Source organism: Natator depressus, chromosome 5, assembly GCF_965152275.1.
Source record: "Natator depressus isolate rNatDep1 chromosome 5, rNatDep2.hap1, whole genome shotgun sequence".
Lineage (NCBI taxonomy): Eukaryota > Metazoa > Chordata > Testudines > Cheloniidae > Natator > Natator depressus.
In genome coordinates, this window is record NC_134238.1 from 97,267,630 (window position 1) to 97,292,203 (window position 24,574).

At 41.7% G+C, this 24,574-nt stretch overlaps 1 protein-coding gene across 7 annotated transcripts in view; it reads left to right on the top strand.

The window, feature by feature from the left end:
• TRPM3 (transient receptor potential cation channel subfamily M member 3) overlaps positions 1 to 24,574 on the top strand; it is a 590,787-nt gene that overhangs the window by 513,082 nt on the left and 53,131 nt on the right. For 4 of the 7 annotated variants that reach the window (XM_074953258.1, XM_074953253.1, XM_074953255.1 and 1 more), the window contains exons 10-17: positions 2,014 to 2,114; positions 3,502 to 3,636; positions 5,951 to 6,001; positions 16,264 to 16,299; positions 16,449 to 16,589; positions 18,934 to 18,963; positions 21,264 to 21,553; positions 22,386 to 22,614. In XM_074953258.1, coding sequence (XP_074809359.1) covers positions 2,014 to 2,114; positions 3,502 to 3,636; positions 5,951 to 6,001; positions 16,264 to 16,299; positions 16,449 to 16,589; positions 18,934 to 18,963; positions 21,264 to 21,553; positions 22,386 to 22,614 — 1,013 coding nt within the window. The remainder of the gene's footprint in view (positions 1 to 2,013; positions 2,115 to 3,501; positions 3,637 to 5,950; positions 6,002 to 16,263; positions 16,300 to 16,448; positions 16,590 to 18,933; positions 18,964 to 21,263; positions 21,554 to 22,385; positions 22,615 to 24,574) is intronic. The other 3 variants (XM_074953257.1, XM_074953259.1, XM_074953254.1) reach the window with 1 other exon arrangement.

A 24,574-nucleotide genomic window follows, 5' to 3' on the forward strand; every position in this document is an offset into this window, starting at 1 on the left:
GTGGATACTGTGTTTACTGTGCCCTATTTTTGCATTTCCAATTTATTCTTTGACATTGATTTCTTTATGCTGCAGCAACACATGAGAATGAGGGAATCCTACCTATAGAATCAGTCTTGGGAGTAGGCAAACTGGTTACTTTTTAAATTTTTCACACAGCGCACAGTCTGTGAAACTCCTTGCCAGAGGATGTTGTGAAGGCCAAGACTATAACAGGGTTCAAAAAAGAACTAGATAAGTTCATGGAGAATAGTTCCATAAATGACTATTAGCCAGGATGGGTAGGGATGGTGTCCCTAGCCTCTGTTTGCCAGAAGATGGGAATGGGTGACAGGGGCTGGATCACTTGATGATTACCTGTTCTGTTCATTCCCTCTCGGGCACCTGGCATTGACCACTGGTGGAAGACAGGATATTGGGCTAGATGGACTAGACCTTTAGTCTGACCCAGTATGGCCATTCTTAGTTTCCTAGAGTGCCAAAACCAGATGGCATCTATTGGAGTTATAGGTGAATCTGTATCCACAATTGCAGTGGCTTTTCTAAAATATTTGCTTGGTTTTGCCCATTTCATACATGTTGGAAAGGATGTTTCTTACTCCAGTGGACATTTTTGTTTGTTCTTCTTAGTGCTGTTTGGAATTTAATCTTAAATTGTTTGAATTTTCTTTATCTATTAAAAGTAATCAGTGCATCATAGAAAAAAATGGACTAAACTGCATCCATAGCCCATATGCTATTGTGTATAAATGTTCTACATCTTTGATTTTGTTTTCCTTTGATGTATTAGCAGCATAATCTAAACAATCACACACTGAAGAAGGCAGCCCTCTGATGTGGACAGACAAATGAAGGGGTTTCCTAGCAACAAGAACCATATGATGGCTCTCAGAGCAACTCCTCTGCCTGGGTCAGGTTTCCTTCCACATTCATGGCTCTCATGAAAGACAGGGAATCAAGATGCCTGTGCCCAGTTGGTTTACGAACTGACGGACTGATTTTGATGTAAAGTAAGAACACCCTGGAGAGACCATCTGTTTCATTCAAGTATCACATCCTGGTGTTCAGCACATTTGCCAGATAATAAAATGAACCAATACAGTAATTAACCCATATAGAAAAATGCTGCCTCATCGAGGCCCTGCCTACCAGCAAAATCAAAGGGCTCTTATTTATTTTGCTGATCAGTTCATTAATACTAATTCTCATTATGACTACTGAAGTTCAGATATTGTTTTTGGTTACAAATCCACTCAATAACCCTGAAATCCTTAGCAGAGCATTTAAAAAAAAGGGCAGATCAGGAGTGTCCCACAAAATCAGTTAAAACTGAAGTGAAGAACTCTGCCTTTCCAAAAACAACAACCCTCTCATAAGCCTTAGCTGCATACTCTCTTACTTAAAGAAAGTAATATTACATTTCATTATCAGCTATATGTCATGCTTGCTCATATGAATTTCTCTGCTATGGGACTTGCTGTTCATCCATACTGGTAAAAGAAGGTATAATGCAAGCGTTTTCTTTGTGGGTAATACAAATCCTTCTTATAATACAGAACCCTCAGGTATCCAGCACTATTATGCATAGAAAGTGGAGGCTTCTTCATACGTAATCAGTCAAGGCAGGTACAGGATTGACATGTTTGTAGATTGGGCACATGGCCCTGCGTATATGATCTTGCAATTGGAGCAGGAGACAGTCAGGACAACTGGGTTCTATTTCTGGTCCCTATTTGAGTGGATATTGTACTTGTATTTCACAAGGGTGCTGAGGCATAATTTATTAATCTTTGCAAAGGTGAAAAGTGCTATATAAGCATTTTATTGCAGGAGCGCAGGGGAAGGGTTGTGTTTGATAATATAGGGCCCAGTTCTGAAGTTCTTACTCGGGAACAATTGCCATTGATATCGGTGGGAGTTCTGACTAAGTGAAGAGACTTCATATTCTAGTGTTGGGCCATTGACCGGGTCTAAAGTATGCCTTTTTTTTTCTCCCTGTCTGTTTATATACAGGAGCTAATGCGTCTGCTCCAGACCAACTGAGCCTAGCTTTGGCCTGGAACAGAGTAGACATCGCTCGCAGTCAGATCTTTATTTATGGGCAACAGTGGCCGGTACAGTATATACCATCATCTGCAGAAAACGCTTAAAATCTGACATAAAAGTGAATGCATTTTTTTTTTAAAACAGACTAATATGGGGTTTACAACATACTGAGACATGTTCAAGTCCATCTCACGTTTCCCTGGTCAGAGCTACTGAAGGCAGGATAGATCACAAAAGTGCCCTGCTCTTCTTAAAGGAAATGATGCCATTTAGTGATGCATCTAGATCATCGCATCCACTGGCCACACCTTCCATGAGATAAACAACAAAAACTAAGCTATATTAAAATTTGTTCTACAAACTACCAGTGAGTGTCTGCTGCATACCTTGTTGTATGCAAAATAAAAAAAAATTAAACTATAGTTATGGGGAAAGTGAGATTTTTTTTTAAACTTTTCTAAACATCCACACGACATTGTATGCTAATACTTATGATAATCTGTCATGTTGTAGTACATGATGTAGTAAATTTAAGTTAGATACCTATCAGGTGTCATCAGACACAAACTACCACAATGTGAGACCCCCCGAGCAATTGTATCAAAGAAAATTGCCTATGTTTAAATACATTTGTTGAATTTTTATTTTAAATGTATTCTCCAGCTCTTGCTACTCACAGAGTCGGGATTTGCAAAGGAGCCTTGTTAGTCAGTTTTTCAGTTAACCTGAATATTTCTCTTGCGTTCTCTATTGGAAATGAGCATGCAAAACACATGCAGCAAAGATTTAAGAGGGAAACCTGGATTAGGTGATTCCAAACAGCTACTGATGTCTCTCTCCATCACAAAATCACAGTGGCAATCTGTGTAAAATCTATTGTGTAAATTCAGTTCACAAGCTAAAAGCTGTAGGTACAAAGTACCTCCACGGAACAGAAGAAAGCCTGGACTGTGCGTAAAATGGATGTGATCTATCTGTTGCATTTGGCCCTTGTTGGAAATGCTGTTTAAATATTTCTGCTTCCCTGGTTTCAAACCCTTCTTGGCTGCTTGTGCGACAATATTCACTTAGTAGGAGGTAGGACTGAATGAGTACAAAGTGCAAAATCAAAAGAAACAAAATGTTTGTCAAGAGAGTGAAACTAATAATGAAAAGCTGACGAGGGTAGTGACTTGGTCACTGGCTACCTGAGAACTGAACCTTTCAGCTTATAGGTCTTGATCCAAATTTATCAGAGTGTATTGATCTTAGCATACTGATCTTTTCATTTTTGTACTGATACTTTGAAACAGGGAAACCAAAATAGTTTTGAAAATGTGATGATCCCCTTCTAAGCTTAGCAAGCTAAGGGAATTCTGTCAAAACACCAAACCCTCCCCATGCTAGAGTGACAGTAGCATCTAAAGGCTGTCCTCTAAACCCAGGAAAAAGCTGAATGAATCCTTTCCTTTGTAGGTGGGATCCCTTGAGCAGGCAATGCTGGATGCCCTGGTGTTGGACAGAGTGGATTTTGTGAAATTGCTCATTGAGAATGGAGTAAGCATGCATCGGTTTCTCACCCTCTCCCGACTAGAGGAACTGTACAATACGGTAGGGCCAAGCTAAGGCAAATTTTCTATCTGTTTGTTCGTGTGTTTCACCATCTGCCTATCCTAGAATGACCCAGTGGTGCACAGCACAGTCTACGCCTTCCCCACAAATGAGTTGTCATTTCCTTACATCACAAGCCAACATTGTTTTCTTGGGTTTGACTCTTACCATGAGAATTCACTATTGCTTCCTGCTTACTCTGTCTGAACACACATCATGAAGTGTGGTTAAATAAAGGTCACTGAAGTTGCAGACGGCACTAGGTGGTTGCTGGGAGTTGTAGTTCAGTATGATAGACCTTGGGCTTAGACAGGCCATTGGCAGGGGAGTCATGGGCAAGGTAGGACCTAAAGGACAGTGCCACATGACTCCAGCACATGCCAGATTCCTGGAGAAGATAGAATGTTTAAAAAAACCAATGTTTGAGTTTTCCAGTGTTGCCAGCTCTTGTAATTTTTAGCAAGGTTAGCAATATTTGGTGTTTTTCTTAATCTGTTCAGCAGTTGCAGCTTTATTATCTGAGAATGAGAGATTTTATTAGAAAAACAAAGATTCTAGCCCTTATGGTTGCAGAGAAAAGCTTTGAAATATGTACTCTTAAATATTCCAACACCAGAAAGCTTATAAAAAGAACCCTACATATATTGTTTCGTAAATCTTCTGATTTTTAAGAAAAATCTCATGGGGTGGGGACTGGCTCATGGTTTTTGAAAGCTTGGAGTTGGTAATACCATCATGCAAAATTTCACCATTTTTGCAATCGCAAAATTAAGAGTTTTTACTTAGACATTTTGGAAATAAAATTTGTAATTCTCCAAAAAGCAAAAGTCCTTAAAGCAAATGAGTGAGTATTGCACTGCTCTAGTTGCTTACAGCACTTCCTACACCAACGCTCACCTCTGTCACCCTCATCATAACAGCATGCCAAAAAAAATATATTTGGGTGCTGTTGGGGAAAACTCCCAATTCACATCAGTGCCTGGTTCTGATGATTTCTGTTTCAGTCCACCTGAAAGGAGCTGTGATATGATACATGGATACAAGGCTTTGTTCTGCCTGTACGTTTTAAATCCATGCCCTCATTGGGTATGTCACAGGGTTCAGCCCTCACCGCCAGACTGGCACCTGTTCCTGGTCGTGTTGGGGATTAGCTCGAGGCTGACACCCATGTCTGTGGTCTCCACACTGGCACTCTGTCTCTGCTCCCACCTACAGCTCCTCTCTCAGCTCCCAGAACCACAGCATCCTCTTTGCAACTCAGCCCTATGGCTAGGTCATCATCTGTGTTTCCCTCTTCCGGGGGGGCATATCTCCGTCCAACTGTCCAGCCTCTTCCCCAGTAGCAAGTTGGGGGGGGACACGGTCCTACCCACTACTCCAGACCCAAACCCAGGGACTCTGTAAATAACAGCCTCCTGCTTCTCCCCTGTAACCTCCATCAATGCTACTCTATTTCCCTGGGCCACTTCCCCATGGCCCCAACACCTTCTTTGCCCTCACGTCCGGGCACTCTGCAGCTCAGTCCTAGCAGCAAGCCAGGAGCTCCCTCTCACTTCCCCGTCCCTAGCAGCTGTTCTGTCCAAGGTACTTAGAGTTCTCTCAGCCCTTCAGGGACACTGGCTTTATTCCATGGGCTCCCAGCAGCCACTGATCCTACTCTGTCTTGCTGCTCTCTTTTATCTGAGCCAGTTGGGCCTGGATTGGTTGCTCCCTGCAACTCTTCCCTGATTGGCTGTGCTTCATGCAGCCTCTCTGGGCTGCTCAGAGGACTCACCTCCATTGCTCCTTCTGGGGCAGGGCATGATTAACCCCTTGTATGCCTGTGTGGATTAGGTACCCCATCACAGGCTGTCACATTATGGGCCTCAGGGGCATATATTACTAAATTTACTTGTGGCCAGAAGTTAAAGTGTCTCCAAATATCAAACCCTAAAAGATTTGACTCAACTCATACATGTAATAGAAAAACTAGTATCTGTGCTGCCCTTAAGCCAAAGGTACAGATCTGCTCTTTGACTGGCTTGTTCTTTGACTGTCTAACCTGGGACATGTCTATTAATTGAGAAGAGCGAGCCTGAGAATTTTCTGAAGGATGTTGGACAAAGCTATGCTGTTGTAGTTTATTTGAAAAGAATGGATAAATTTGTGTGACTGAAGTGCTACTGATTATTCGAGGAGTGCATATGTATGTTTGGTTGGCTGGTTAACCAGGAAAACTTTACATGAATGGAGCACATTCCAGATTTTACATTTGATCTCCTACGTGGCTTCTGTATAAGGCAAAAATATTTGCTTCTTTATCTGTCATTTACAGAGACATGGACCATCCAACACTTTGTATCATCTAGTGAGGGATGTCAAAAAGGTAAGAGTCCAATAGACGGTAGGTTGGAGGTAATGTCATGATTGCTTCTCGTAATTAGAAACAGTCTCTGTTTTGCATGAGCTTTCAGAGCATTCTCCTGTTCCTTCCCCTCTTCCCATCTGTCCACCATGCCATTTCAGACTGCATTGTTTGTTTGTATTGAATCTGAAACTCTTGCACACAATGCACAACTAACAAGTTACTGGGCTTGCTGTCTCAGTGGTTTTAGATGCTTTGGATACAGCGCTTTCGCTAGTGGAATTGTAGGCTTTTTCATGCCATGTGGATTTATGCTGTTATCTGTATTTTTCCAGACCCACGACTATTTTGGAAGCTAATGTCCATGTTGTCAGTCAATCCCTGAGACTGTAATAGATCTATATATATTTTTTATGCTCGATCCTAGTCCACTGCAACATTTCCAGTTTCATCTTCTATGATATACTATAAAAGCTGTAAAGTCCTCCATCACAAACAGCATAGAAAAAGGAATAGTGCAATACAGCAAGAAGACAGCTTGTCTCTCCCCCATTATCAGAATTTCAAGTGAGTTTCAGGCATCTTGAAATATAAAGGTCCCAATGGGGCGAAACCAATCCACTTTCTTTAGCAGTATCTTTGGGGGGGAAATTGTTATGCACCAGAAATAAATGAAAAACCAGTATCTTCTATGCAGATGGTTCAAGCAGGGCATTGTGACCCTGTGCTGACCCCATCACCTTTAATTTTCTTTCAAAGGGTGTGTGAACTGCAGACATTCTCAGTGTATACTGGTGTCTAAGTTTCTTGTGCCTCCAGAAGGTATATGCTTTCAAGGGGACTTTCTGTGTATAGATTAACTAGTTAAATAATAGAGGGAAGAAGGAGGGAGAATTTTTGTCAGAGCACAAATCAAATTTGTGGTGTTCCTTTCATCAGTGAAAGCTAGACGGGGTTAATAGGGTTCTGGTACAACAGACATTTAGGGACTTCTAAACATCACAGTGTAACGGCTGATGTTTGATGCAATGCTACTATATTAAATAATGTTATTTAATAATTATATTAAAAAATAGTTTGGGTGGGCAGGCCACAGCCCCATTGGTTCTACCACACCCAGATAAAAGCAGCTAATGGGTCTGTATGCAATTGTATTAAAGGATCAAAGCAGTGAAACCCCATCCCACCCCAGAATCTGATCTGATCTTACCTCATTCTAGCCCCATTCATTTCAGGGGTGTTACATAGGAATTACAGTGGTGTAATGGAAAGCAATCAGAGACCTTCCAACCCTTCCCCCCTTTTATTTAAATTATTCATGATGCCCCTTCTCCACCTCTTTCCTCCCACCCCTTGGCCTTTGGCTATAAATGTAATGGTAAAAGGGTCATTTGTATATGAGGCAGAGGAAGGGCTAGTTGCAGTGTCCTGCATTGCTTTCTGAAGGAGCTGAGTAAAAGTGGACCTTAGGGGCTATTGCTTGTCATGGAGGTACGATGCTTCGTTTCTGGAGGGAACCTCTTTTCAGTCACCCAATGGAGCTGTGATAGCAATAGCAGCAGCCTGGGAAAAAACCTCACAGGTCATCTCTTCTGCTTCATACAGGTGTAACAATGTCTGGCACTGAGTGGGAAGGCAGAGTTAGGATTGAAATAACAGACAGGCATGGATAGTACATAATAAACAAGTTGGCAAGAGTCTATTACTGGGGTTTCCCAACACAGAAACAAAAGAAAGCAAAAGCTTGAAAATTGATTAGAAATATTTGAAGAGGTTTGGGTCATTTTAGTTTTGTTGAGAAGGGGTCTACAGTATCATCTGTAGAATAGACAGCATTAACTAATATACAAGTGTCAATGAGAAAATATGAAATGCCTGCAACATAATTGGAATTGTTCGCATGCATAAATCCCTTGGATGGAGCACAGTACTCAGATAAAGCCTGAGTGCATCTAGGCTGCCTGCTTCTCTGTACTTTCTCTGTGAGGCACAAGCTAGTGGTACATTTTTGTTAGTAAATGTGTGATCATTTTTGTGTCTTTAAATGTTTGGCATGATTATCATCTGTCTTTTAGATTAAACAGATTCCATTTCAAATTCCCGGGTCTCCTCTTTCTAACATCCTTCTTCAGAAGCAAAGCATTTCAAGTGTCAAAAGGTTGTGTTATAATAAGGGTAATTAGAACATTGTTTACCATGGTTTCCCAGGGCCTCTAGTCCGAGAGGTGTTTTTAAAAGAGTCTTATAGTGAAAAATTAAGTGTTTCATAAGCACTTCATATAAACAGAAGACTTTTTCATAAAGCAGTAAGAAACTAAAAGATTTTTAATATATTTTAACAATATGTATCCCTGGTGATTAAAAAATTTGCAAGGTATTGGAATTTTTCCTAAAATGTATCCTATTGAGGTTTATGTTGTTTTGTTTTTCCTCGTGTAGAATCTTTCTTTCTTTCTTTAACTCCTGTCTTTACGTTGAGAAAATGTATGCTCTAACTGGAATACAGCTAATGGCTTAGAATACAAACAGTCCATGAGCAACCATCCGCTAGTGCTCATCAGAAATATGCCCCATTATGGCCTATTCTTTTCATTTTGTCAATGATGAAAAATACCTATGCTATGCTGACTGATATTTGACATTGTACCACAGTCCTGCACCTGAGCAATCAAATCCCTTACTAGTCAATCGATCAGTCAGGAGATTTGACACGAATTTCAATGCAAACACATTCTTGAAAAAAGCCTCTCGGTGGAACATAGCATTATTTGATAGCGAAATGGTTCACTATGCATGACAGAGGCAGATTGGTGTGTTGAAGCTAGTGTTTTAGTTTAGATAAATTTTGAAGCCAGATAGTTAAACTTTCAATCGTAATGGCAGTCTCTAAAAATATAAACACCAAAGAGGTTTAAAATCGGTTACCTCATCCTCGTACTTCCAGGACTAGCACAAAATATATGCATTTTATTTCATAGATAGAATAATTTGTAAATGTTCTACTGTAAAATGTGAATTGTTTACATCTTCTGTATCTTGGCAAATTACAGAATAAAAATAACTGCTTGAAAAAGGAAACATGAAAACAATGCTGAAATTGCCATAGTATATTAAAATGTATCGCCCTAAATCTCTAAGATTTTTCCTTTGATTTAAGAGATATTCATGGTTTACAGGAGTTCTCATAGTACTATTGGGATTCCCTTTAGAACAAACTATTATGCACTGGGAAGTTACATTGCCACAGTCCTATTTATGAAAGCTTGTGTTTGTTTTGTGCATTCTGATTCACATTCTCCTGAGAGTTTCCAAATATTGTTGTGGAGATTGTTACCTCAATGTAGCTGTTTACAGTGTAGCCCTAAGAAAAAAAGCTAAACGAATTACAGCCACACTCAGGGTTTGAATTCTAAATGTATCAATTAACAAAGAGAATACTCTCTCCTTTCTAATTACTGTGGGTTATGGAGAACTGTGTCCCACTCCCACTTTTGATCCCCTTAGTGCAGCCACTACGAGTAAAGCTAATTCTGTTTGCCTTATTCACATACACAGCCTCACTGATGTCAAAGAGACCTGTGTAAAGGCGAACAGAATTTGTCCCACAGTGGTTACTTTCATCACACTGTTCAGATGATACTCTTAAAATAAACAGCAGGAAAAAATGGAGTTGGATGTGTCTTGACATTATTTTTGTGGGCAGAGATTGCCCTCTACTGGTCACTTTTTAAAAAAAATAAATAAGATTCTGCCCTACCTTTGGACCCTATTCGTGCAAAGTCATGCAGATCAGCAGGTCCATATTTTTCATTTGTTTATTCTTAATTAATAGATGTTCATCCTGCTCATTAGTTATATATACATTCAAATTTCACTGCTCTTAGTTCTAGAGACAGTTTCTGGATTCTTGTATTACAGGGAACTGTGAAGCATAGTTTTATCACCAGTCAGTATTTGTGAAATACTATTGAACTCTTAGTATAGAAAATGAGAAATGGTCATTATTTGTTACAAATAAAAACAGTTCTGAAATAGTGAAAGGAATGCCACTGATACGTTAGAATTTGAGAGGGGAAGAATAGTGCATTCGTGTCATAAAGCTTACTTCAGGATCATTGCAGACTATTAGTACCATTGGCTCAAACTGTCCTCTCTCATACCTGTGCTGTGTAGGTAAGGTTCCATGCTGTCTGAGGATCAAGGGTTGTGGGCAGCTTGCATCATTCTGCTGCCACTACAGCCAGACTTGGGGTATGAACTGAGCCTTACTATTAATCAGTTTATTTGCTGCAGCTTCTGCTACAATATTCACGAGCACTGACTTAAGCATAATGTGTAGTTGACAATGTAAATAGTTATAATACATCCTAGAATATTTACAATAGCTTAATGAAACCTAATATTGCCCATTACATTTAAAAACAGGGAGCTGTTTCATATCTACTACAGAATGGACATATTTACTATGTGGGCCTGATCCTGCAAACACTCTGGCACATGGGTAACTTTTCTTTCCCATTGACTTCAATGAGACTATTCACTACATAAAATTATTCCCATGCTTTACAGGATTGAGTCCTGTGTATGTATTATAGAATGTGTGCTTTTGCTATTGTTTTACAAGGTTTCTTCAGCAAAGTGTCCATTGATAATTAAATTGACTGAAATTTTCAAAACTGTCTAAGGGGATTTAGACACATCTTCCATTAAAGTACAGGTAAATGTATTGGAAGATGTCTAAATCCTGTAGGTTGCTTTGAAAATCTGTATTATATGATAAAGTATTGAGTTCAACATTGTAATATAAATATTTATATATTATATAAATATATGCTATTGGATATTATATATTGTGTTTATTTAAATTGCATCGAGATAACTAATATTTACCACTTAACATGTTTCTAGTGCAGAACATTCATTTATTGAGGTGTCCAAAACTGCTCCCATTGAAGTCAATGGGAGATGGGTAAAGAGATGCAATTCTCATTAACTTCAATAATAGTTGCTCCCATTTCTGCAAGGGAATGAATTTGAACCTTTCCCTTTAGAACAGTCATAAAGCGGCTCTACATAAGTCTCCTATATGGCACTTTGTCATTCGTTCCTGCTCACATGTGATCACAAAGAGAAGGCTAGAGCCTGCAGTCCTTACTCAGGTAAAACTCACATTGGCTCAAACATTCTGGACCAAGAGAACCATTTTTAAAAAGCCAATAATTTTAATTTTTCTTCTTTTAATGAGAAATGTTCATTTTCATTAGAGTGCTCAGAACACAAACATGTTACCGGTTATGATCACATGGATAGATCATGCCTTTCGTAAGGAGCAGTGCAGAGCCACTGTGTAGTTTCTGTTATCAGTGCTGACCCCTTAAGACTTCCTCCTTGTGTAAACACACCGTTTCCCAGACCTCCAGCCATGCTGGACATTCTGGTCACAATTTAACTTTCAGAGCAAATGGTAGGTGTAGCACAGAACACAGACAGACATTGCACCAAATTCTAACACATTATTGATCTTTCTTTAACAGCATGAGAAATACACAGATCTATACAAAAATAATAAACCCTACATGCATTTCCCTACTTCAGTTTTCTCATCACCTCAGAGCATTCTTTGGCCTCAGGTCAGGGCTGTCTGGAGCCATCCAGGATCTTTCATAATTACACTGCATGGCTTAGATTATGAAACATGGAGCCTTCTCTCCAACACTTGCCTCCTCAGACCTTTGATGATCCATTTACTTCCCCTCTCCTGCCCAAACTTCCTGCAACTGTCTCTCTGAGGGTTTTCCCCCCTGTGAACCGTTTTTACAACCTTCCAGTCCTTCTGTCAGGTGACTCCTGGATCAGCCTCCTTAGGTGACCCCAGACTCCTACCAGGTGACCTCGTTGCCAGGCAGCCTCTCCCCTGACAAACCAGTTCTTCTGTGTGGGAGCCTGCCTATTGTCTAGGATGTTTATATTTGAATGAAGGCTCATCTTAAGTTAATGACCCTCTATTGTCCACCCTGTATCACTACACCTTGGAATTTCAGTCCAACATGGAGGCAGAGAGACCATGGAGAAGGCAACTAGTCCTCATTTTTAAAATAGAGTTGGTAGTTTGGCAAAGATACATAGAGTTCAGAATCTCCCAAGAATTTATAAATTGTACACAAAGATTCTTAAAATCATCACAATCTGTCCCTCGGAGTGTTTTATAATGTTTGCTTTATTAATCTAAATCAAATAAACACATCTGCATAGAAGTCAGGCAGATGTACAGAACCTCTACAGACCTGTCTGCAAAAAATTCCCAAAGCGAAAAAGGAGGAGTATTCATAAAATTAATTATTCTGAATTAATAACCAGGTGTAATGGTATTAAGAAAACTACAGATTAACTACAGTCCATGCTGCGTATCATTATAGCAAACATGATGGTTTTACTTGACAGGTTTCAGAGTAACAGCCGTGTTAGTCTGTATTCGCAAAAAGAAAAGGAGTACTTGTGGCACCTTAGAGACTAACCAATTTATTTGAGCATAAACTTTCGTGAGCTACAGCTCACTTCATCGGATGCATGCAGTGGAAAGTGTAGAAGATCTCTTTATACGCACAAAGCATGAAAAAATATCTCCCCCCACCCCACTCTCCTGCTGGTAATAGCTTATCTAAAGTGATCACTCTCCTTACAATGTGTATGATAATCAAGGTGGGCCATTTCCAGCACAAATCCAGGGTTTAACAAGAACATCTGGGGGGGGGAGGGGTAGGAAAAAAGAAGGGGAAATAGGTTACCTTGCATAATGACTTAGCCACTCCCAGTCTCTATTCAAGCCTAAGTTAATCGTATCCAATTTGCAAATGAATTCCAATTCAACAGTCTCTCGCTGGAGTCTGGTTTTGAAGTTTTTTTGTTGTAATATCACAACTTTCATGTCTGTAATCGTGTGGCCAGAGAGATTGAAGTGTTCTCCGACTGGTTTATGAATGTTATAATTCTTGACATCTGATTTGTGTCCATTTATTCTTTTACGTAGAGACTGTCCAGTTTGACCAATGTACATGGCAGAGGGGCATTGCTGGCACATGATGGCATATATCACGTTGGTGGATGTACAGGTGAACGAGCCTCTGATAGTGTGGCTGATGTGATTAGGCCCTGTGATGGTGTCCCCTGAATAGATATGTGGGCACAGTTGGCAACGGGCTTTGTTGCAAGGATAGGTTCCTGGGTTAGTGGTTCTGTTGTGTGGTATGTGGTTGCTGGTGAGTATTTGCTTCAGGCTGGGGGGCTGTCTGTAGGCAAGGACTGGCCTGTCTCCCAAGATTTGTGAGAGTGTTGGGTCATCCTTCAGGATAGGTTGTAGATCCTTAATAATGCATTGGAGGGGTTTTAGTTGGGGGCTGAAGGTGACGGATAGTGGCGTTCTGTTATTTTCTTTGTTAGGCCTGTCCTGTAGTAGGTGACTTCTGGGAACTCTTCTGGCTCTATCAATCTTTCTTTTCACTTCCGCAGGTGGGTATTGTAGTTGTAAGAATGCTTGATAGAGATCTTGTAGGTGTTTGTCTCTGTCTGAGGGGTTGGAGCAAATGCGGTTGTATCGCAGAGCTTGGCTGTAGACAATGGATCGCGTGGTGTGGTCAGGGTGAAAGCTGGAGGCATGTAGGTAGGAATAGCGGTCAGTAGGTTTCCGGTATAGGGTGGTGTTTATGTGACCATCGTTTATTTGCCCACATATCTATTCAGGGGACACCATCACAGGGCCTAATCACATCAGCCACACTATCAGAGGCTCGTTCACCTGCACATCCACCAATGTGATATATGCCATCATGTGCCAGCAATGCTCCTCTGCCATGTACATTGGTCAAACTGGACAGTCGCTACGTAAAAGAATAAATGGACACAAATCAGATGTCAAGAATTATAACATTCATAAACCAGTCGGAGAACACTTCAATCTCTCTGGCCACGCGATTACAGACATGAAAGTTATGATATTACAACAAAAAAACTTCAAAACCAGACTCCAGCGAGAGACTGTTGAATTGGAATTCATTTGCAAATTGGATACAATTAACTTAGGCTTGAATAGAGACTGGGAGTGGCTAAGTCATTATGCAAGGTCACCTATTTCCCCTTGTTTTTTCCTACCCCTCCTCCCCCCCTCAGACGTTCTTGTTAAACCCTGGATTTGTGCTGGAAATGGCCCACCTTGATTATCATACACATTGTAAGGAGAGTGATCACTTTAGATAAGCTATTACCAGCAGGAGAGTGGGGTGGGGGGAGGTATTTTTTCATGCTTTGTGTGTACAAAAAGATCTTCTACACTTTCCACAGTATGCATCCGATGAAGTGAGCTGTAGCTCACGAAAGCTTATGCTCAAATAAATTGGTTAGTCTCTAAGGTGCCACAAGTACTCCTTTTGGTTTTACTTGAGTACATTAAATAGTAGTATTAAGATAACAATTGCAATTTTGCTGCCTTATTTTAGTTTTACTATAAAAGCTCTCGTATTATAGCATATTTTTTCCCTGGGATACTGTGCTATTTTTATGGATTGGCTAATTGATCTCTTAGGCTTAATTCCATGTCCAATTAACCCAGAATTGTCATGTTTCCTATAATGAGATACGGACAGACTGTAGCTAATCTGGAGTTTTCTTAATATTATCATCAGAGTTGGGCAAATTATTCATAATGACAAATTTTATGAATTACACCCCTTTTCTGTTTGTGAATTGTTCACAGGCAGAGGTCTGTATAAAAAAGCCAACTATTTTTGTGTGGAGGTATCCCTTACTTAGTCCCTGACTGCCCCTCTACTCTGTGAGTGCACCAAAGCTTTGTCTTCAGAGTTCCCCTATTGAGACAGAGTAAGGCCAGATGCCAGCTTTGTGGGACTGTCCTTCCATCTCTGGAATTTTCCAGGAACTCCTCCATGGGAGAACTGTGAGGGCACTGATCTGTGGGATTTTGATGGTAGGGTCTAGTGAACAAAGGTGTGGAAGAGAGGACCTGTCGTTCTCCAGGCCATTGTTCTGTTCTGTTCTAATCTATGTATACTCTTATACCATGCTCATCACAGTAGTATCTGAGTGGAGCTCACTTTACATGCAGAGCAGAGAGAACTGTTTTAAGGTCTGATTTCACAGCTTCATATGCAGTAAGCTGCATGGAATTCATGACCTTCAGGTCATTATTAGCAGCATTGATCATAGGGAGTAGAAGGGAACGGACCAGGGAGCACACAAAGTTGGAGCCATAAATATTCTGTATATTTGTTGTCACCCTTTTCCATTTAAACTTAAAGGTGCTTGATGATGGCATGGGAAATTAATATGAATTTATTCCAGTACCAGGAAGGGTAAGAAACAGTGGAGCAACGGGTCAGAACTGGTTTTTCAGCTCAACAGCACCCAGAGTCCCAGAGGTTATCTAGGACATCAAGGGGTCATTTTTCAAAGCAGTGTATGACAAAGGAGCTGAGTCGCCCGCATTGGCATTAATGAGAGTTGTGTAGCAATAACCCTGTGCTGAAAACTTACCCTTTAAACTATCTTAAAATAAAATGCATCAAGTCCACAAGAGGGCAGTGTGTTAAAAAAATCATTGGGCTTATATATTTGCTTCTAAAACTCAAGATAAAACAGAACTAGATAAGGATCAAAATTACTTGATGCTCACCACATTCCTGGCCTATGTATGTAAAGCAAAGAAAATAGGCACTTTATGAGCCAGTTTAATGTTTTCTACAAAGCAGATGATGACATACCTCCTTGGCTCTAAAAAGTTTTTTAAAAGACTCATTTCAAGCAAAAGAGATTTAAGTCGACATTTAAGTTGGCACACCTTGCTAATGAAACTTTTTTCCCCTTCCTTTTATTTGATGAGTACTAACTATTAAATAATGCAATGTAGGGAAGAAACATGCTTTTAGGAAATAGAGATCACAACTGAGGAGCTGCAAAACCTCTGTTTGCAAATGATGTAGAGCTGCCTTCAAAATGGACTGACGGAGAAGGCAGCCCAAATGGTGCCAGTGCAAACATATTCAGCCAAAGATGTTGTGAGCAGATTGTGTGGAAAACATACCTCACAGAGGGACTAGAGTTCAGCAAGTGTGCTTGACTTTAGGAAAATGATTGGGCCTCACATTTTTTGTTCTGCAGTGGTGTTTCTTGTTTCCCCCAGCAGAAGAAATTGAGTACTGTTTTCTGACATTATTATCTTCTGTTACTACCAAGGATTACTGCACATTCTTATTTACTTATGTCTTCTTTCCAAGCGAGAATATCCAGGTTTCGGTTGGATCTATTTTAAGGTGAATTAATTAACCAGCATAATACATTCCTATGTTTCTTAACTAACTGTGTTTGTTTTACTCTAATATAGTTAGAGGAAACATTGAATGATATCTGTACTAATCAGCTTTGTCTCTGTGTTTCTTTTCCTTTTTCTTTAATTTGATAGGGTAACTTACCTCCGGATTACAGGATAAGTCTGATTGATATTGGCCTGGTGATTGAGTATCTGATGGGAGGAGCTTATCGCTGCAACTACACCCGAAAACGGTTCAGAACCCTCTACCACAACTTGTTTGGACCCAAGAGGGTAAGGAGTTGGTATTTCTTTACCAGTAGTACTGCGATTCTGATGTCAGGCCCACCAAGAGCGATTCCGGGCCCCAGGGTAGAACAGTCAATGGGCCCCCATGGACATGGTCCGCTTGACATTTTTGCGGTGCTGCGCCTGCTCTGGCTGATGCCCAGCGAGCTGCCAGCTGCACTGGTGGTGCCCAGCAAGCTGCTGGGAGTGCTCTTCCGGCATGGCCAGGGCTTCCACATGCCCGCCAAGTAGGGTTGCCAACTGTCTAATCACACAACCCCAAAGACCCATGCCCTGCTCCACTCCTTACCTGAGACCATGCCCTTGTCCTGCCCCTTCTCTGAGGCCCCGCCCCCTGCTCACTCCATTCTCCTCCCTCAGCCACCCTCACTCACTTTCACCAGACTGGGGCAGGTGGTTGCAGTGTGGGAGGGGGTGCAGGGTGCGGGCTCTGGGAGGGAGTTTGGGTGGAGGAGGGGGTGAGGGGTCAGATTCTAGGAGGGAGTTTGGGTGCAGGAGGGGGTGTGGGGTGCGGGCTCTGGGAGGGAGTTTGGGTGCAGGAGGGGGTGAGGGGTCAGGTTCTAGGAGGGAGTTTGGGTGCAGGAGGGGGTGTGGGGTGCGGGAGGGGGTCAGGGGGTCAGTGCTTACCTCTGGCGGCTCCCAAAACCAACCAGCACACCCCTCTGGCTGTGGCTTCTAGGCGGGGGGCCCAGGGCGTCTCTGCATGCCACAGCCCGCAGGCACCTCCCCCGCAGCTCCCATTGGCCGCAGTTGCTGGCCAATGGGACGTGCGGAGTCAGCACTCGGGACGGGGGCAGCGCGTGGATACCCTCTTCCGAGGGGTCACAGGGACGTGCCAGCTGCTTCTGGGAGTGGCGCAGAGCAAGGCCAGGAAGGAAGCCTGCCTTAGTCCAACGGCACTGCCGGCAGCAGCCAGGGGCCCTGGGCCCCTTTAAATCGCCCGGGCCCCGGGCAATTGCCCCTTTTGGTTCCCCCTGTCAATGGGCCTGTCTGATGTGGTAATAACAAAAAGGTGCTGGGAGTCAATTCAGTGAGGTGCTGAATTTTGGTAGTTTTCTTCACATCGTAGAAGCTATCAGAAGAATCAATACATGGCATGTCATTTGCTGCTAGGATCCAGCTGGTGTTGGCCTGAGTCTAGGATAAAGATTGTTACTGGGTTCTAGTTTTTTAAAAAGCAACAATTCTCTCTACTGATCAGCAGTTCATTATGATCAGGGTTTTGTGCATAGCAGAGCAGCTTCGTCACTGCAACCTAGTGAAAGTCAGCTCTTGACACAAGCTATTTTATGGGCTGGACGCAGAAATTATTAGGTGAGGTTCTTTGGCCTGTGTTTTGCAGTAGGGCAGACTAGATGATCATCATGGTCCCTTCTGACCCTAAAATCTATGAATATGAATCTGGGAATGGTTCTGATACAAAGCCTTATGAAGGCAATGAGTGTCTTTCCATTGACTTTCATGGGCTTTGGATCAGCCCCTGTAATAGGTAGTATACTGGAGTTAGACTGAAAAAAAAATTGAATTGAGAGAGAGAGAGAGAGAGAGAGAGAGAGAAATTTCCCTGGTATGTGCTGAACCCTTTGTAAGTGGCATGGAGATTTTAGAGCAGGAAAAATCATAACTCGAAATGGGCTTTCATGGGCTTAATCCTGTACCCCTTGAGGCAAGGAGTGCAAGTTCAAGGCACAATTTTGTATTTTTTGATGTTATACTGCTGTGAATCTGGAGTAATTCTTCAGTCTTCTTAAACAAAATGTTGTTTATTCTTGTATGTATTTTTTGTATTTTTTTTTTTTGGCCAATTCCACCCTGGGTATGGCTGTTCTGTCATTTTATTTTATTTATTTATTTTTAAAGTAGCAAAATGCACTCTTTTGTCTGCAGAGAAATGCTCCCTTCCCTCAGCCACTCAGTGGAAAAACTGTATAAATTAAGGCCTTTTAAACCTTGGGCTAGATCCTTGGTCCCTTTGAATTGCTGAAGCAGTGCAAAAAAGGGCCGCATATCTGCTCTATGAGGAGATGGGAGAATCCCTGAGAGATATGCAGAGCCAGCAGTATGCCCTCTCTTTTGCAACTTCTTGTCAGGTGAAAGGTACATGTCCAGAATGCTAATGAACTCCAAAGATCGTCAACGGATGGAATGGCCTCTTAGTGTCTGTTGCCATCCAGCACAAATTAGAGCTGCTGTAACTTATGGTAGGGGCCAAACTTATACCAGGAATCTTGGGGGAGAGGGGATAACTAGGATTATACAATTTTGTTTAAAATGTTATTGGTATGGATAGGTTATATAATGTTTTTTTTAAAACTCTTTTTTTGTACAGCCAAAAGCCCTGAAACTTCTGGGAATGGAGGTAGGTGACGTGATAAATCTTAATGTTCAATTCTCTTCCCTTTCTCACCAAACAAGTTCATCAGCATTATACTATGTGAGACTTGTAATTAATATATTTTAAAAGTTCCACAGATTTAGAATGAGAAGTTAATCACACACAAGGCTGTACGTTCTACCAAGGTAAATTGTTTATATAAATGCAAATAGAAAATCGGTTTCTCAGTATGCTTCCCCATAGACAAACTAAAAAAAAAAAAAAAAAAGTGTCGGGGGGAATAAATCCTGCTATACTCCAGGTCTCTGTTGGTGAAATCGGTACATATAGTTTGAAATAGTACAGTCTATTTGAAACCAGTATCCCAATCCAGCAACTATAAAAATAGAAAGCAAACAGAGGAGGGCAAACAAAATAGAGTATATGATGCCCAATTCCCATTGACGTGGCTGAGGCTTTTGACTTTTTCTTTTCCCTTTGTAGAAGAGGTTAGGGGCAATTGTTTGGGGTGCAGAGAAGCACAAAATCCTACTTTGCCACTCCAGAATCTATAAATAGCAACTATATGCCTCGCTGTCCTCAGCCAAATACCTGCTACCACATCCGACGGCAATGGATAGATTATCACATTACATGAATGTTTCTGTTAAAATAGGGTCAGATGCACATACTGTTACTCATACTGAGTAGTGCCTTGCTCCACAAATAGTCCTGTTTACTTCAGTGGAACTAAATGAGGGAGAAGGTACTACTTAATGTGAGTGAGGGTATCAGAATCCGGCCCATGCCCATCAGGGAATTTTGTTAACAATTAGATTGTTGTTTTAAAGTTTCAGCATGTGCACAATACTTAGTTGAATGTGAATGGTTTGCACTTCTCAGAGCAGTTGTTTCAGGCTGTCTGCAGACTCAGAAAACCATCACTGCACTGTTTCATGTTTTTCTCATATATTGAAGGTTTTCTTTACAACTATATGGGATAGAAGCCTCTCTTTTTTTTTAATTAAAACTTCAATTCTGGGGCATAATTCTGTGTCAAGTAGTTGACTTCTGTAGCAATTTCTGTGGCAACCTAATCATGGAAAATATGGAGCACTGAGTATAGTTTTAAAAAATTATTTTACATGCTATTTAGTCTGTGATTCTCAAAAACCCTCCACTTTGTCCTGTCCGTACTCCCAAAGACATCCATGGGAGCACTTTCACAAATCCCAGCCTTAATTATTTTGTAAATATCATTGGTTTATAATTGTCACTTTTATGATCACTTTTTAACTAATATTTAATTGTAAACAATATTAAAATAAAGATTTTTCAGAAGTAAAATATCTTTACTTCGGAACTTGAGCTGAGATAAAGTGGAGGGCATTAGTGTAGCAAAATGTCAGTGTTTTATCCAATCTTCAATAACCCTCTAATGCTGTGCACTGGCACTTCAGAGAGCTGAGATTTTGTATGATAAGTTTCACTTTGCTGCTCACACAAGGATCAAAGTTCAGCGCATGCAGTCTGGGAACAGAAGGACAAAGGAAAGTTATAGGACAAGATGAGAGGAAGGAAATAAACAGGAGAGACAAGCAAGAAGGAATAACATGGAATTGGAGGGGAAAAGGGGAAAAGAAAGGACACAGAATTGAGGGAGTGGGATAGTATGTGAGGAGAGACAGGTTAACCCACTGGTAAGATCAGGATGGAAGATCACTAAGAATGAGACAGAAATGGGGAAAGGACAAAACAATACCATGCTACCATCTTTTGATGAAGCATCCTCCAGCCTCTCTCTCGTTGTCCTCTCTAATGTAGTTAGAATGGAAAGAGGTGAATGTATCCACCTCAATGAGATTTAAAAAACTCAGAGGTAAATGAACAAACCAAACGCTTTAATGTAAGGGTGGCTTTCCCAGGAGTGACCTGGGCATGTTCTGATAGTGCTTTGCACTGGCACAGGGAGGGGGCCAGGTTAGATTCACATTCCCAGACTCCCATTTCCCACCAGGAAGGAGCTGGGAGTGTTGAATCATTGTTTCATATGCCTCACATTTATTCTGTGAATTATTTTTTTCAGTGAATGTGAAATTAGTTATGTAAGTTTGCGTAGGGAGGAGGAGTGGGAAGCAGCAGAAATTCTACTCCTAGAAACTAAGAAGGTGGGCTGGTCACAGTGAATAATTAGTCAGTCTAATTAGCAATTAAAAGAAAGTAAGTTACATGAACATGTGTGTGCCTTTGGTGAGGGAGTCAGCTTCCTCGTGTCGTGTCTCCTGTATCCAGTGTAAACTGATTCACATCATTCCCTAGAACCACACTTTCTCCTTGTTTGGCAGGATGACGTCCCTTTGCGAAGAGGAAGGAAGACCACAAAGAAACGAGAAGAAGAAGTGGATATTGATTTGGATGATCCTGAGATTAACCATTTTCCTTTCCCCTTCCATGAGCTGATGGTGTGGGCTGTGCTGATGAAGCGTCAGAAGATGGCCCTCTTCTTCTGGCAGCATGGGGAGGAGGCTATGGCTAAGGCTCTGGTGGCCTGTAAACTCTGCAAAGCCATGGCCCACGAGGCATCAGAAAATGACATGGTGGATGACATATCCCAGGAGCTGAACCACAACTCCAGGTTGATTGCCTTTCATGCATACTTTCTGGAGAGTAGCAAAGAGAGGCTGCTGAAACTGCCAGTAATCAGCTTAGGAGTGGCTTGCTTTAACTGCTAAAGATGTAGGGAAAATGCTGTCCCCTCAAAGCCAAAGGAGTGGCTTTTAGGGCGCACCTGTGCTAACAGAGCCCTTCTAAAAACTGTGCTAACTGTGCAACTTCTGAAATGGATAGAACAGGAGCCAAAAAGGTGAATGAAGCCTCTATACTGACTGTATGCTTTCCTCCATCTTGAGGCCACCAAAGCCTGAATGTGATTCTTCTGAGTCACTTTTCCCATCCCAATGAAATACAGTTCAAAATCTACTGAAGTAGTATCCAGGTGCAGGAAGTAACTAATCAGGAGATCAGACTAGATGTCAGGAGGTCAGACTAGATCATCATCATAATCCCTTCTGGTCTTAATCAAAGACCAACAGGAATTTGAACAATTTTTGGACACTGGTTAATAAAGCCTCCCCTTCAAGGGTACCTGACCATGAGTTCATGAACAAGCAATGGGGGCCTGGACTGCCTAACAGCAGATAGACAATGGGCTTCAAAGAGAAACAGCAAGCAGGCAGGCAGGTGGGAGCAGATGTCTGGGAGCGGAGGGTACTCAGTACTTCTAAATCAGGACATTTATTTAAGTGCCTAACTTTAGGCACTCAGGTTTGAAAAGGTGGGCCTCCATGTTCAGCCAGCATCGCGACTGCATTTCATGGAGTGTGATGCAGCTCTTGCAGGAGCTGTCATAACAGTGTACTTTCCGCAAAGCAGACTGTGCTGGCTAATGAGAATGCCCTCTGTTGCAGGGATTTCGGCCAGCTAGCGGTGGAGCTGTTGGACCAATCATACAAGCAGGATGAGCAGCTGGCCATGAAACTGCTGACCTATGAGCTGAAGAACTGGAGTAACGCCACGTGCCTGCAGCTCGCGGTGGCAGCCAAGCACCGAGATTTCATTGCTCACACTTGCAGCCAAATGCTGCTCACAGACATGTGGATGGGCCGGCTCCGGATGCGCAAAAATTCAGGTCTAAAGGTCAGCACTGCCTTAGTATCAATTAAGAGCAAGAGCTCTGAGGGATGGCGATGGGACTGACACCAAATCATCAACAGCTAGATGTACTAATAAACTAATTGCATGGTCCTGTGTTATTTATAGCGACGTGACACAGTGTTCATCCCTGCTGGCCCAAATCCTGAGCGCCTTACTCAGTCCTTGGTCAAAACTCTCTCCAAGATCAGTAGGACAGTTACTGGCATAGAGACTGAGCAAGGACTTCAGGATGTCTCTCTAACTGAAGGCTTCGGGATTTGGCCGTATTTTAAAAAAAAATCAATTAATAAATTAAAAGCGTGTGTGAGTGAATTTATTACCTAATGAAAGGTGCTGAATTGACAACCCTGCAGAATGATCCTCAGAACAAGCAAATGCAGCAGCAGGGCAAATACCCCTGCAGTCCCATGTCAAGCTGCCTCCTACCTGACCTGGACAGACCACCCCTAGGGGATGTGGGGGATAATTCAGTCAAGCCCATTTAATATTTAATTTCTCTGGTAAGACAGCCAGGGAGAGTGGGGTTTTCCGACAGGCATTTCTGTCCAAGAGGAACTGAGCTGTAGTGCATTCACCTTCACCACAGTATTCACTAGTCAGACCAAGAATTGCCATTTTTAATTGTGTTTTGTGGTGATATTCCCTGACAGGGGCATTCCCTTGCCTCTATCAGGTTTACATGTGAAAATCGACACTTGCTCTGGCTGTTCTATTATGCTGCAAAAGCATGTGTCTGAGAAAATAATTATGAACAGCACAGATATAAATATAACATTATCCCACTGGAGCTAATGCACTATCAGTAAGAAATGAGCGTCAGTGGCTAATAAGATTCTTATCTCACTTGTGTCAGTTCTGCATGAGTACCTTTCTTTTTAAAACTAGGACTGTTCTTACATTTTGGAAACTCCTTTCTCTTAGCCATATGTTTTCTGAATCTATCTGTGCCCTGATCCCCTTGCTCTCCCTGGGGGGCCTGACCCTCTTGCAAACCTGACTTTTGAGATGTTCCAGTTGTTCATTACTCAGTAGATCTTGCTTATGTAGTGTAGTGGATCTATCCATTTTCCCCCTCTATGCCTTGTCCTTTACAGCACGTATCTCTTCAGTCACACAGCAGACTCCTGGCCGTATCCTTTGCATGATAAGTACCTCAAGGTGATAAATTCCATTTTCCTTTCGGTTTGTTCCAACAGCAGCTCCTCCCAACTGTCCACACTCAGTTTATTGTTCACTCTATTTATTCTGCTTTATTCCATAAACCTTTAACTCTCCCTCCCTGAAGCAACTCTCTTTAGGCAAAAGAGAGAACAGCATAGACTTTTTCATGCACCTTAATGGATTATATGGCAGTGTTGGGGGGGGGGGGTTGTACTTTAAAAGCAGGGCAGCTCCAGTCCAGAGACCTGGAATGACCTCTGCAATGCACTAGGAGGCACCAGTAGACAAAGCAGGAATGTTCTCCCTCATAGGATGGAAATATACACTCCCCACATATGCCAACAGGCCTACTAAATAATGTCATTGGCGTTACTGGAGTTAAATTCATTGGAGATATGTATACAATGATTTTTCCATGAAATGCTGGCAAAAATCAAGCTTTGGTGTGTGTGTATGTGGTTACAAATGGGCCTAAACCATGTTCCACACAACCCAGGTGTAGAGTGATGCATGTATAAGCAGAAGGTAAAATTGATGTGAATCACAAGAAAGCGAATACAGAAGAATATGAGCTCACATTGACGGGAGCAGTGCTGCCAAGTTACAGGAGTGAATATCTAAGCACATAAGTTGCTTACTTTTAAGTCTGTCTCCTCAGACTCATTCATGCCATTGTCCTGACCTATTTTACCCTATTCTACTTGCAAGTAAGGGAGCACAGGGAACTTACTAAGCCCTGATCTACACAACTACATTTCGTTGACCTAGCTGTGTCAAAAAT